General features: G+C 36.0%; 1 protein-coding gene across 5 annotated transcripts in view; it reads left to right on the top strand.

The window, feature by feature from the left end:
* LOC127419944 (adenylate cyclase type 6-like) overlaps nt 1–16,109 on the top strand; it is a 96,443-nt gene that overhangs the window by 39,367 nt on the left and 40,967 nt on the right. For all 5 annotated transcript variants that reach the window (XR_007893752.1, XR_007893753.1, XM_051661789.1 and 2 more), the window contains exon 4: nt 14,806–14,955. Coding sequence is in view for 3 of the 5 variants with exons in the window: in XM_051661789.1 (XP_051517749.1) it covers nt 14,806–14,955 (150 nt within the window). In the remaining 2 variants the exon portion in view is untranslated. The remainder of the gene's footprint in view (nt 1–14,805; nt 14,956–16,109) is intronic.

The following is a 16,109-nucleotide window of genomic DNA, read 5'->3' as shown; positions in this document are numbered from 1 at the left end:
CTATATAGTCACATTTTCCTTTCCATGCCCTCGCTGTGTCAGTAATCGTTTTATTTCACCTCTAGAGGGCGCTGTAATACTGTAGAACCAATCCGTTCTAACTGTAGAATCCTCCAGCGCTGGCCACAGATTTTTTGCAGCCAGTGCAGTTCAATGAAGAGAGGCATGCGCTTTCTTTGGCTCATTGAAGACCACACACGCCGCTTTCTGGATCGGTTGCTGAGATTTGACTGTACATGCAGGAAGTCCTGCCAGAAGAGAACTGTAGTAGTCCAGTCTCTCTATAACAGTGATTGTTTTTATTTCACCTCTAGAGGGCGCTGTAATACTGTAGAACCAATCCGTTCTAACTGTAGAATCCTCCAGCGCTGGCCACAGAGAAACACTATTGGCCACTGTCAGCACTGATTAATCAGTAAGACCGATATATCGGTCTGCCTCTTTTATCATAGGATCGTCAGGCCGGAATAGAGCACAACAGTCTGTTTCCAGAAGTAAAAATCCCTTTAATTTATGATGGTACAGCAGAGAAAAATCCACCAATCAGAGAAACGCGGCTAATGAAACCCGCGGAACATGCCTCGGAGTGACCACCCACTCCCATGGTGCACTGTGAATGACGTAATCGAGTCGGTCTCCCTTCACCCTTAAACTACTTATATTTATAATATATTTGTACATATCAGAATATTTAGCAATAAACATAAAATATATATTTTTTTTACTTATAATCAACAACCTAAAATCAATGGTTTAATATATTCACGTAGTTTTTTATTCAACAACATCATTTGCAGTGTTTCATAGGATTGTAGTTTGTGCCCTTGTGACAGATGGTAAGTACACAGCCTTATACCTTTGTCTGTATGTCTGATTTCCAAATACTTTTTTGCCTCAAAACAAAGTTTGTGATGTTGTGATTCTCCTCGGAGCTGGTTGGTTTGGTCCATGGCTTACAACTCTTTTATGAAGGATTTTGTAAGAAGTCTATGGAAAAAATGAATGGGGAAAAAACCCAAACGGCTGAAAAAGTGGGCGGGCATTGTTGCGCTCTATAAGAGGTAGAGTTGTGTGTCATCTGCATAGCAATGATAGCAAAAGCTGTGTGCCTAAATGACAGATCCCAGTGAAGTCATGTACAGTATATGGAGAAGAGGAGGGGCCCAAACACTGAACCCTGAGGTACCCCGGTAGCTAGTTGGTGTGACTTAATTGGGATTTAATTATTTCAGAGATAGGCTCTTTTCCTGTGGCGTTGCAGTTATTTTGTCCACCCCTGTATGTCTGACATTGTGTTAAGTGGTGTTACTACAGGCGCAACTGATGAATCGTAAACAATAAGATCAGGAATGTGTATTAGGAAAGTAAATGGGGTTAATTCTGAATTCCTGCAATGTTTTGCAACTACCAAACCTCCAAATTTACATTTTTTTCATAATTAATGATTTTGTGAATTTAGAGCACATTTGCAAGAAAATGAATTTTTTAGTGTCTCCTATGGCTAATGGTTTTATTTAAAATTTTAAACAACCTTTTGATAAAACAGTCTAAAAGTTACCAAGTCATCACATCAGTCTTTGAGAAAAAGCTGCTTTATTTTTCATAGTGCTAGGCAGATATTCATGAGATGATATGACCGACTAAATATTACTTGCTTTATCTTAATAATCGCTTGTTATTGGACGCTGTCATTCACAGAATAAATGAATCATAGCTAGTTGCGAATAGCACATTTCTACATCGGTAACTGAGAATGTACTGTTTTTGCGTGATGCTGCATCTGCACCGCAATCAGTCAGCAAACATAAATGCAACTTTAATTTTAAACAGATAAAGTAAATACAAAAAAATCTTTGTTTTTGTTTATTTTTATTAAACAAAGTTACATTTTTAATAAAAAAGAGTAGGTAAAATTGTAGCCTTTTCCCCTGTTGGTGCCCTGTGTATTTGTGTTTAAGTTAGAACCTGAAAGGCCTGTTCCAGTTAACTTGGTTAGTTCATGACTATTATACAGATCTGTCTTAAGTGTATCTGTGTACATGTCTAACATACATTGATTGTGTTTGGAACCTTCCATCAGAATGCTGGAAGTCTGTATTTTAGCTTTTGGAGGCTTGACTTGAACATGAGTGTCAGTAAGTTCCTTTAATCAGGCTGAACCTCCAGATGATAAGAGACAGTTCTGCATGACTCTGAGAGATAAGATGAAACTTGTTTAAAAAAAGAAAAAATACAGGGAAATGCCTTCTTACTACTGCAACACAGCTTCATTCTAGTGAATGAAGAGAGAGGGTTTGTATTTAATGGACACACATGAATGCAGATATAAGTTAAAAGACTTCCAGATGGTTCTGTCCCAAACAGGATGCAGCTCAGGCCTGTTTCAGCCACAGTGTCCTGTCAGTCATTGCCCTAAGAAGAAATAGCTCATAAATTTACAGCAGCATTCCCATCATCCTCTTTTTTGTACTATTTTTAACGCTCACAAACTAGTCCATGAATATTATCTGCAGTCAAAACCTTACAATGTAGGAGTAGCAAAATGAACTGTGTGACATAGCGTAAAAAATTATATATTCATATTTTTTAACCTTTTGACTTTTTTCAATTTCTGACATAATATTTATTTATTTGCTGTAAGATGGCTGTGTATTTTTTTCAATCAGAGGAACCATCATTTCAACCAAACAGCCATTGTTTCCAAGTATATGCAAAATGCTTAATGCAAGAACTAAAACACGGTTTAAAATTTTTTTTTTTTAAATAATCCTACACCATTTTTCACTTAAAGAACAAAAGGAAGATTGATATTAAATCATTTTCATTTATATGCACCAATCTACCAATACCAATACACATCCATGGACATTTTGAATCATTAAGCATAGAAATAGTTGAATTAGACTTTCAAATTTATTCATTAAAATGGACAGTTTGAACAGATTTGCGTGAAAGAATTAAATTTACCAAATCTTATGGCTGGTTTTACTGCTACAGTTAAATCTTTAAAGTTTTAAGTGTAGAAAAATGTAATGGTTCGAACAATTTCTTCCTGGCCTTCGGAGCTCCAGTAAATATAAAAATAGATTAATGGATGAAACTTCCATTTAAAATCCCAGTATAATTTGCAGTCAAAGAATGAAACATGAATATCAGGGAACTGTAGCTGCATTTCATGGCAGAATGGTAGTAGATGTATGTGTGACAGTATGCTTGGTTAAGCTTGTTTATTTGAACACATTTCTCGAATGGGAGGAGCTGTCTTTTTAACTGTGACACTGATACACTAAACAAAGCAGTGAGCTGTTGCCAGTTAGCAAACTGCATTAGCATGAAACATTTTCTCAGTAATGCACACATGCTGCATATAGATTGTTTTGAACACTGGTAATCTTCTTGTGACAACTGTTCAGCTCTAGTCTCGAAGTACTGAGACTTTTGGCTCCCAATATAAATTCTGCTTTGCACTTTGCAGCTTTTTCTGGCCAAGAACTTCCTGATTGGTGGATCTTTCTTTGTAGGATCATGGGTAGTGTAGTTATTCACCAAGAATTCTGCTGATTCTCTGATGGCTTCAACAGAAGCATTTAACATTGATTAACAACCTCTGAGCTCATGATAGGTCTGTTTTTAAAGGTTTATAAGTTATTTCCTTATGGAGAAAATGAATGGGATTTTTACTTTCGGAACCAGACTGGAACCAATCTGATAAGAGGCTCTCATAATAGGTCATGTGACTCTTTGGAAGGACATTATGGAATTTGGGCTAGAGTTGCTGAGAGAAAGTCAAAGTAGTGACAGCTCCTGGAGCACCTTGCCATTCTCACACCCCCCTTTTCAGGACCATCACTAGCTTGCCTGATGACACTCAGGTACACGTTGCTCTTTCAATATGATTTAAGGATCAGTTTTGCAATTTGATTTGTAATTTTTAAATTTAAGTTTGTAATGAAAAGGTTCAGTATATTTGTCAGTATCCCTCGGCAACTTTTGAAGGTTGAATTACTGCAGTCTCACTCTCAGAGGTATTAGCTCAGTGTTAAATATTCTCGCCGCTCGGCTGCTTTGCCACAGAGGTAGCACATAGTCACTAACCTCTCGCATGTGTATTATATCACAGTTCAGCTGAACAGAGACAATAGCTCTCTTCCAAAGTATAGCAAGCTGCCTTTCTGTCTGTTTAAGCATTTGGCAGACACTTGTATCTGAATCGACTTACAGGGTATAAATTCTTCTCAGTCGATGCATTTCCTGGGAATCAAACCCACGACCTTGGCATTGTTAGTGCTATTCAGCTGTTCACGAGAATCAACACACAAAGCGACACTGTCCCAGTGGACAGCCTCTATGGGACACTGTTACGGTATAAAAGCAGCTATATGGTTAAATAGATGTAAGAAAGAATGACCAAACACAATTCAGTATGCAAATAGACGTAAGAAAGAAGACCAGTCGGATTTCAGGATATAAATATAACAATGATGCCATCACTGTCAGTTGAATTTAGCTGTTAATGTAAGTAAGTGGGAGATATATCAAACTTTATGACTAGGGCTGTCAATGTAACACATCAATTCAGTGTGATTAATTATATAAAAATTATGTGTTAAAAAATTTACACAATTAATAATGCCCCCAGAGCATAATAAGGCAAATTTCTACCATCTGAGCAACTCAATCTTGAAGTACCACCTTCATGTTTTCAGGAGGGGGCAGTAAGCTCAAATCTTGCAAAAAAACATACTTAGAGACTGTAAACAGTTTAGGATGAGGACTTGTTGTTGCATTCAAACACAGGTGGACGTGGCGCAACTCCATATGCAGGAGTCTAGAGACATGTTTTCTACATTTCAAAGTACATTTAACTTGACACAGCATCCTAAAACATTTGTTTATGATGTGACACAACTAAAGTGAGACGCTCCAAAAGTGTCAGTCTGACACATGTGTACATAGACGCATCCTTACAAAAGCCCTGATAATAAGTCTATCTCGGACAGATTGACGAATTCAGTTGCAAAATTGATTGCTGTGGACTGTAGGCCAATGATAGGTTTATGTTCAAAGATATGAAAATAAACAATATTGCCTTCTAAAGGAACTTTTTATATTGACTAATCAATGTTATACACAATAATGTTTTTTAAAGGGGTCATGAAGTACTTTTTTAAATAATTGTATTGTCTTCCCTGAGGTCCAATGATAATGTTATAAAAGTTTTTTTTTTTTTGCACCAAAACAGTCACAATTTAGTAATATATGATCATTTTCCACCCTGTTTTTGGCCCTCTGTCTGAAACGCTCAGTTTTGGCCTAAGCACCTCCTTAAAACTTCAACATAAATGCCCACTGTTATGATTGGCTAACATCATGCAGCCCCTCAAATTCAGCAAACTCAGTCGGAAGAGAATGAACTTCGAGATTATTAAACAAAATTGCAGGGTTTACACAAAACACACATCCAACATTGCATCTGAATATATTAAACTGTTCATCTCAAGCACAACTGTTAACACTCAGCACCATAAACTAACAAACAGTCATGACATTTGAAATACTCATGTATGAAACTGTTTACTTACATTTTTAAGTGTTTTTAACTGCCCCATTCTTCAAAGCATGAATTGTATTTTGACTGTTCACAATCAATTCATGCTGATATGAGCCGAAAAAAATTAACATACAGTCCAAAGCACGGTGAAATTACGCACACACATACTGAAGGCACACTGAGGCGCACATCGCCGGAAAACACCGAAACGGTCAAAGACGTCCATCGTCAAAGATGTCCAATGTTTACATACACCAACAATTAAAAATGGCGCAGATGGGCGAAAGAACGCGTCCATGACAGAGGCAGCAGCTGAATGAGAGAATTTCTTCTCCCTTTCAGAGTTGTTACTTGACACTGCGTCTTTTAAAAGCGGCGAGATACATAGCAGCGGTCAAAGAGTTTGTGTAGTTCGTGTTCAAAATAATAAAAAAAAGTCCAGATGGGTCCCCTTTGGTGTTATGTTTGGAATAGTTAGCAACACAAGGCCCTCTCTCTTGACCTGCGCGCCAGTGGGATGTGTAAATACAAATGAGCAATGTTTTGTGACGTCACGAACAGACAGATTTCAAAACGAGACTTTCAGCAGGGTTGCAACTATAAATGCTCTTTTTAGAATGGGGAGGAAGTTTTGTGTTCTGACATATACAGTATATTTTTATAATACAGTTGCCTCTTATATTTCTAAATATCAAGGAAAATTTGATTCTCCATTTCTTGACCCCTTTAATTATATTAATTGTATATGTTATATTTATAATTATTTATAATAATTGAATCATTATAAATTGAATATTTTTTCTCTGCAAATATTAATATGCAATTATACAATTAATTAATCTGCAGATCATGTAATTAATTTGAGTAAAATCGACAGCCCTATTTATTACAAAATAACTTAAAATGATAATTATATATAAAAAAAACTATCCCCTTTTTTGCCCTCACTCTAGTCTTCCTCTGTCTGTCTCTTCCTTTCTACCGTAATCTATTTCTGTCCCTCTCACTCCAAAGCTACAAGTTCCATACAGATAATAAAGGCTATTGTTTCCTATACACCCATGGGAACATATTCTTTGTCAAAGCCTAATAGTTTCATATTACCAGAGATTTCTTTCTAGAAGCGAGGCATATTACCACCCCCCACCCCCACTATAGTAGCATCAGAGAGGATGCAAAAGCTAGACATAATCTCCTATGATCATAATGGCTTTATATAACATCTGCATCAGGCACAGGTAGATAAACAGAGGCCAGGATAGAGAAAAGATGATGGGTGTCCCTAAAAAAACAAATGATCCAACGAATGACAAATACCTGGAAGTGTTGAATGGATACATAAAATACGAACACTTGCAAAATCATACTTTGTACACCTGATTATTGTCTCCACACCTATTGGGATCTGCCTAGTTTGTGTCTTCAATGACATTACCTAAGAAAAAATACAACCCTAAACTCACGGTGGACCGGTATAGGTTTTTCAGTGACCGATACGATCTACAGACCAGGGTAGCTGATGGCTGATATTATACCGATTATGTGTATGATACAATTTGGTGATAGTAAATAAGACATGCACAAAATTGTGCAAATTAAATGAAAACTTATTTTATAAGTGAAAAAGTGTACCACCAATTATATTAACTGTTTATGCAGGCCTGGTTATCGATCAGTGTTGATATCAGCCGATTAATTGGTCTGGCTGATATATCGGTCTGTCAATACTTAAAGGAACATTGTGGGTTAAATACAGTTTAAGCCCCGTTCACACCACCAGTGACTTTGGGCCTTGGTGACGCTACTGGGCGTTCCTGCTGTTTGTCGATGTAAAGTTATTGGAGGACTGCACATCTGGCCATAGCTTTTGAAAATGTTATCACGGATGAAACCTAATACTAGTAAAATGAAGATAGCATACAATTTGACAAGGAATCAGTTCTCTTGTCTCTAAAAATGCACATTCTGCTGTGTAGAGTGTTTTATAAAATGTGCAGCAGTGTTCAGTACATTAAATCATTAACAATATGATCAATCTATCGATATAAATAATTAAAAAGTCAATCAATCTATCATAAATGAATGAATCAAACTCACTCAGAATGCAGACAGTTTCTGGCATGCTTTTCCATGCATCTTTGTTAATTACATCCATGCAGATAAATTATATAGAACAGTAAAATCCCTCACAATGCTGAAACTTCTCCTCCGTCTTGCCTGCACTCGTCTCCAATCTGCCAGTAGACAGATGACCACTGTCTTCACTCATTGGTTGTCGTTCGTCGTTTGCATAAAGTTGAAATTTTCTCAACTGGTTTTGTCACTCTCCACAGTGATCTCTGTCGCCAACTGCCGCGGCAGCTTGTGTCACCGGAAGTCGCTGTGCTCTCATTGAAAATGAATGGGATCGTGTCGCTGTCTCGTGCATTGCTGCTGGCGGTGTGAACGGGGCTTTAAGCTCTATTGATAGTATTTGTGACATGCTATCAATTACCACACAAAATGTAAAAAAGGCAGATTATTGCAGTACTTCATAGCCGTAGTTTATACACGGTGGTCTACATGGTAGTTTTCATGGTGTTTGCGTCATTCTGTGAAAACACAGCCAAAATGCTAGTGTATTGAGAATAAATGCCTTCATTTCTAAAATAATTGTACATTTCATAAATCAACAAAAGCAGTGTAATTTGTGGTTTCAGAAGAATGTATTAAATTATTGTAGCATTAAAAACAAGTTTATCAAAGTATGTTAACATGTTAAGGTATATTTAGGTACATATTAGTCATTATCTTGCCTGTCATGCAGAGAGAAAATAAATCAGGCAGATATTGTATGCTTGCTTTTGAGTCGCTTAATTCTAAATAAATATTTTGGTGCTGAAAAAAAAAATCCTCTAGTTGCTTGACTAACATTGGGTGTCGTTTAAAGGCTGAACTTTACAATGGATATAGGCAAAATGACCAACTTTACAAGTGCTTTTTAATTTGCTGACAAGTTAAAAGTGATCCATTTTTTATAATTTATGAAATATGATTCTTTACTGTTCGCCATACTGTCAAACATACAGTCAAAACATCATACAGATCTTAAAGTTTTCGAGAAGAATACAACACATATTGTGTAACTCTCTGTGAAACTCTGTGAAAGCACAGAGTTTAAGTTGTAAACAGATGTGGCTTTTTATTGCGTTTTGTTTTTAACCATGAAACATAAAAACAGCAGATGCTCCCAATTCAAACAAGCCCAATCACAGCTGTTGTGGTGCATAGTCAGATTTTAGAGGTATGCCGTAACTAACTACGTGTAGCCTACAGCATAATTTTGTCGCAGAAGTACAAATCGGCCTTTACGTGCTATATAGCAAATAGTTATGTAGAATACTAATTATTTTCTGTTGTAATCAACAGCTTGTCACTGATGCTGTTAATGTAGATTAACTTGTATTTAACCCAGAACATTGCTTTAATGTTTCTTGTCCCACTACTCAAAGCAATAAAAGGACTGCTGTGGACGGTGAGAGCGAACTGTAATAATAATACTGTATGTGTTTTATGAAGGATTCTAGATGGTGCTCGTTGACTTTTGCTGGAAATATTTGGCAGATACCAGATTGGATCTCTAAACATTGGCTTTTAAGGAAGGAGATGTTCTCAGTGTCGTTGAATATGTCACTATGAAGTCAAGGAAATTATTTTTATGTGATGATTTGTGAGTGAAAGGCACAGAAAAAGAGAAGAAAGAGAGATATATAGACAGAGAGAAAAGAGGGTGAGTGCTGTCTCTCTCTGTGTTCCAGCGCTGTTGATGGTTATTGCTAATAAATCTTTTGTGTGAAGGAGAGAGGTGTCAATTTGCACAAACAGAATGGCCAAGTGTGTGTGTGAGGTGTGTGTGTGTGTGTGTGTGTGTGTGAGACTGTGTGTGTATAAACCCACTGGCCTCACCCTCTGGAGAAGAGCAAGCAATTAGGCCCCGCTTGTGATATGCACACTCACACACACACAGCTGATAACACACTGATCATAGCAGTGTCATGAATGTTTGTAAATATTCAGGCAAATGAGAGATAGTACATATTATGGTAGTCATTATGTATGCACACTCATGTCGTTCCAAATCTGTAAGACTTTTTTTCTTGTGTGGCAGCGATGGTCGCCATTGACATTTATATTGTATGAAAAGAGCAACTTGGATAATCTGCTAAATAACTACATTTGCAGTTATTTATTTTCAATTATTCAAGGACTAATTGAATCTGGACTGTTGAATTATTGACAGTTAGTTACTATAGGTGGTAATACACTTTATTTTCAATAGATCAACCTTTTGAAATGAGTTATTTCACTTATCCCACCGTTACCACATGTTCACGTGTTTATCTCAAGACATGTTTCCGGTTTTCATCACTAAAATGCTCTTTTGTGAAAATCCTTTTTCTTAAAACAGCCCAAGCTGCTGTTACTAACAGAGTGCATGAAAACATGGTTCTGGAAGTAAAAATCCCATTCATTTGTTCCATAGGGTAATTGATTTTTATTGATAAATTATAAACCTTTAAAGACAGATCGACTGAGAGCTCCAAGGTTGATTATCGATGGTATATGCTTTTGTTGTTTTAAAAAAAAATCATGTTTAATAGCAGGATTTCTGTTGAAGAACTACACTACCCATGATCCTGAGGAGAAATGATCCACCAATCTGAGAATCGCGGGCAACAAAATGCGACAAAGAGCTCTGCAGCATTCACACACTCCCATGACGCACTATATATTGTTTCTATACTAAAAACAACAACTTTAAATCAATCTTTTTTTTATTTTTCCATACTTTTAATTCGATTACGTCATTCGCAATGCTTCATGGAATTGTAGATCATGCCTTCATAAAAGACGTTAACTACACAATCTTGTACCTTTGTCTTTTGAACATGAACATGGCGAAGTTATATGGAACTGTAATGTGCTCAACAAACCTGGAACTACTTCATAGCCATGCAATTATGGGAAATTAATCAACACCTTAGAACGTCTGTCAAGCGATCAGAATCAACAACGCTGTGGTAGAAATAATACTAGTGCTGTTGTCTTTTGTCTAAGCATTACAAACCCACAGTTTGCTCGGGCACGCTGTCACGCACGCACACACGCACACACAAACCAGGCCCGATTTTGCTTGAACAGAAACTCAAATGTAAACAGAGCTCACAGCTATCTGTCCAATGTCAGTGTGGCCAGCAGGATCTGCCTCACACACACCCTGCTCGACAGCATTATTGCCTGTTGCCTGTCTCTTTGGTTTCTCATTTCATATGCTGTGTTGCTGGAACAAACTAACATCCAGTGTTTTACCTTACGTACAGCATAGTACAATGTTCTCTATGTTCCTTCAGGTCAGTCATTAGATAAGCATGTTCCAGCGGTTTGCTTGGTTTTATCATTTCAAATAAATCCTTGTTAGTTTAAAAGCACAGACGTAAATGGTCCAGTTAGCTTCTAAGAGGCTATTAGAATAATGTGTTTGCTAATAAAGTAGTCTGTTTGACATAGTAAGTGGGACTGAGAATTTTTATTTCATTTTATTAGTTTATAGCTTTCCCTGAGTATCAACTTCGTCTGTGCACTGATAAGTCGATGACTGTATAAGTAGGTTTATCGACTTAATACTTTCCCACCATTAATAGGCCTTAATTTAGTGTCATTTAACCTCTGCTTGTTCTTCTGCTTTCAAAATACAATGTACAGGACTGAACAACACCAAAACAATTCTCTGCTGTTACATTAGTTTAACGTCCATATTGTTCTGGAGTGATAGCTACCTATTGCTCTCTTATGCAGGGGAGGATTTGGTTTATTTTTCTTTTGGAGTGAGTGATAAAAATAATCCTATAATTAGGGCTGGATGTAATAACAAAAAGTTACAATATATTTGATATCATTATATTGACAAGATGATTTGACAACATCAGAATCAGAGTGAGCTTTTTTGCCAAGTGTTCTCACGTACACAAGGAATATTTTTGGTGATAGGAGAAACAAGTGCACACAGAACATTACAGTGAGACAGAATATAAAACAAGGCAAGAGTATAAACAGACATACAATTAATAGGATATAAAACAGAATGGTGTATGTACATGTGCAAGTGGTAATGTAGTGCAAGGTATGTACAGTTATTGAATTAAATATGTGAATTTACATATGTACATGAGATATTTATTTACAGTGTATATGATTTACAATTACATTTTAAATATGATAATATATATGTATTTACATTGTATTTACATATTAACATTTTTAATATTGCAACGATTTTAACGCAATTTTAATTGCCCATTAAATTTCCCATTGACTGTCACAACTTGTAAGTTTGAGAGCACTGAAACTGTTATATTTTAATAGCATCTCTATTTTATTTAAATTTATAGGGATAGTTCACCCAAAAATGAAAATTATCTCTTCATTTACTCGCCCTCATGCCATCCCAGATGTGTATGACTTTCTTTCTTCAGCAGAACACAAATGAAGATTTTTAGAAGAATATTTCAGCTCTGTAGATCCATACGATGCAAGTAACTGGGTACCAAAATTTGGAAGCTCCAAAAATCACAAAGGCAACATAAAAATAAACTATATGACTCCACTGGTTAAATCCATGTCTTCAGAAGCAATATAAGTGTGAGTGAGAAACATAACAATATTTAAGTCCTTTTTTACTATCAATCTCCACTTTCACTTTCACATTCTTCTTTTTTTGTTTTTGGCGATTTGCATTCTTTGTGCATATCTCCACCTACTGGGCAGAGAGGAGAATTTTATAGTAAAACAGGACATAAATATTGAACTATTAACTCAGTGTGGGTTTCTCACCCACACTTATCATATCACTTCAGAAGACATGGATTAAACCACTGGAGTCTTATGGATTACTTTTATGCTGCCTTTATGTGTATTTTGGAGCTTCTAAATTTTGGTCACCATTCACTTGCATTATATGGATCTACAGAGCTGAAATATTGTTCTAAAAATCTTCATTTGTGTTCTGCAGAAGAAAGAAAGTCATACACATCTGGGATGGCATGAGGGTGAGTAAATGATGGGAGAATTTTTATTTTTGGGTGAACTATCCCTTTAAAGATGCTGTACCTTTTCATGGAAAGGTATGCAAAAAAATGTATCACTCCCTGAAAGATATTAATTAGTGTCGTGAGATATCTCACCTGTCTCTGTGACAGCTCTAAACTCTGTAACAAAAACGTGTCCGTGTGCCGCGGTCTCTGACGCGTTTGACCTGTCAGTCATTTTTCTCATAGTATTGTAGTTGCAGTGAATTATTGAGGCTTAATGCCATTTTTATGCCATGTTGCTCATAACAGTTGTCAGCTGAGGGCGTTATTTTGCTGCTGTTGTTTTAAACAACCATTTCTGCACGATGACGGTCTCAATAAAGATCTTTTGGTATCTTTAGAGTGCAAGGTTTTGGAAAGAGGGGGTATGACTAATTTAACGGCTTAATCTCGTAGAATGGCTAATATTGTAGAATGGCTATTCGATAAAGTTGCAAAAATGCAGGTTTTTTGAGAAGTTTGATTCATTTCTGCAAATCAGTTTTTTTTTAACTTGTTTCAATGAGTCTGTTCAAAACACTTAAATTGATTCGTTGATTTATTTTTTTATTTGAGTGGATTATAGTAGCTTTAACATTATTTTTGTAAAAAAATATCTGTTAATAGTGCTGTTTATTACTATGTGTTGTTATTTTGGTGCATATAAATAAAAATAGCTATTCTTTCTTGTGTTCATTTAATGAAAAACAGTGTGTAAAACACTCCTTGATTACTTTTAATTCGATTTTTGCTGTATTTTACTTCTTGCGTTTAACATTTTGAACTTCTACTTCACAACAATGGCTGTTTGGTCGAAGTAATGGTTCCTCCGATTAAAACCTTTTCAGTCCATTTCAGAGATAATACATAAATATTGAGATGTAATATCGAATATCATCAAAACTAATATCAAAGTCAGAGCTGTTGTGCAGAATGTATTGCAAGCCCTTTCGACATGTAATCACATGCAGGATAATAATTATAGACATTACCAATTAAATTTTTACTATTTAAAATGCTAATTCTTAATATCAGGTATGGAATTACTACTAGTGAAAATGCTCTTTTTTTCAGTAAAAAGGTTTGCACTAGTAACAATGTTAATTGTTGATATCGAAATGACAGTTACTTGCAGATATACCCATTCTTGATATCAAAAATGGAATTTCAACTAGTAGAATTTCACAAGGATCTGTCATTCACTCCTGTTCAAAAATCCACTTATAGATATCTATAATTTTTCTTACTAGCTGAAATTCCAATTTTACATATTAGCAATGCAATTCTTACCAGTAAAATGTATAATTGTTTATAGCAATATTTACACTATACATTACAAATATCCATTTCTGATATGAACAATTGAATTAACCTAGTGAAATGCTAATTTTGTACATCTATTTCAGCATATTCGATTTGGTATTTCAGATATGTGGACATTAATTCGAAAGTAATTAAAGATATCTTAAAAGGTTTTCTCACTAGTTACAATCACATTACAGATATCTAAAATTAATGTTGCCACTATTGAAAACCAAATTAAAGATATCCAAATTTAACACTTTTACCAGTAGTCCATTCCTGATATCAAGAATTGTCATTTTAACTAGTAAATAACTGAATTAATATTTTGCCATATTTTCTTTATGAGACTAATGCTCTAATGCCCTTCTGTAGATCAGACTTGCCATGACTGATTTCTGCACCAATGCACAAATCCCATGATTTGTCCTCTGGTGTGACTTGGAAGTATTGCCTTTATTTAGAGATTCAGGGGTTTCAGGAATATAGGCCAAAAATGGTGTGGTCTATAGTTGCTATGCAAAGCTTTTAGCAGTGTAAAGGTGTGAACTGTGTGACCTTGAATAACCCTCATCATTCTCCCATTACCCTCACCCCTCATTGACCCAAAGGAAGTAACAGTGTTGGCTCGACTTCAAGCTCCATTTTTAGCTCTATTTTTGCTCCCCTAGTGTAAACTTCTCTACAGGAAGTAGCCTCTCTGGGTCAGAGGTTGGCTTTTTTTCCCACACTGCGATTGAGTAAAAGCCAGAGTATGACAGATGTCCAGAGTACAGAGCTAAAGCTGCTTGTGTTGATCACTAGAGATGCATTGAATGACCCTGTGTTTTCATTTTCTCCCCTCAGCTGAGCGCGAACGTGCTGATCTTCCTGTGCACCAACATCACCGGAATCTGCACGCACTACCCGGCGGAGGTGTCTCAGAGACAGGCCTTTCAGGAGACGCGAGGCTACATCCAGGCCCGACTGCACCTGCAGAGAGAAAACCAACAGCAGGTCAGTTCTCACAGGGTCTTGTGCCCAACAGTTACAGCCAAGTCACTTCAGCAATGAGGATGGGTGGGTTTAAAGGTGCACACAGTCATTTTTTCCTCATTAAAGTAACCCAGTAACCTTATAAAAGCTCCACTCAGGGAGGCGGCCATGTTATGATCACATGATCAGCCGAATAATACTTACTTAAAGGAATAGTTCACCCAAAAATGAAAATTCTCTCATTATTTACTCACCCTCATGCCATCCTAGATGTGTATGACTTTCTTTCTTCTGCTGAACACAAACTAAATATGTAGAAGAATATCTCAGCTCTGTTGGTCCTCACAATGCAAGTGAATGGTGATCAAAACTTTGAAGCTCCAAAAAACACATAAAGGCAGCATAAAAGTAATCCATAAATCTCCAGTGGTTTAATCCATGTCTTCTGAGGCAATCCAATCAGTTTTGGGTGAGAACAGACCAAAATATAACTCCTAGACATGAACGGTTGGAATTGCACTAGCTAGCGATGAACATTGATTCTTAATGTTTTTTGTGTATGAAAATTATTGTTGCATAAAATAAGCTCAGAAAAACTGAACGATAATAGCAAATACATATGTAAATAGGAACTATTTTTCCTTTTTCTCCTAATGGGTTTGTGTGACATTTGTTATAAAATTTCTTAAATTAAAAGTTCTTATAATATTGGTTCTGTAATTGTTGTCAATATAATAAACAAAAAATGTATCTGATAATTTGCAGTTTAGGCCTATTAAATGTTAAAAAATTATGGCTTTCAAATATAATGTTAAATAATTAATTACCCTTTTTTTTTTCGACAAAATTTCCATAGATTTTTCTATGAGACAAAAAGTCTTCTCTGGGGGCTCAGAAAGCCAAAACCTACACTGGGTCGCAATCTCAGGGCATCTAAAAGTGACATGTGTACATTAAAAAGTAACTGTTCAAATCTGTAAATTCCAAGGATGACATAAAAAAAATGGTAATCCGCCCCCAGAAAACATCTAGAAATTATTTACAAATTGTCTTATCTACAAATCCTAAACAACCAAAGCTGGATACAAGTTACATAGTCTATGTGCGACGATCTAGAAAATGTACACCTGAAAAATTATATGCTTTAATAGTCATTTAATTACAAATACAAAGTG

Source organism: Myxocyprinus asiaticus, chromosome 29, assembly GCF_019703515.2.
Source record: "Myxocyprinus asiaticus isolate MX2 ecotype Aquarium Trade chromosome 29, UBuf_Myxa_2, whole genome shotgun sequence".
NCBI classification, from domain to species: Eukaryota; Metazoa; Chordata; class Actinopteri; order Cypriniformes; family Catostomidae; genus Myxocyprinus; species Myxocyprinus asiaticus.
This window is presented reverse-complemented; position numbering and strand designations above follow the sequence as displayed.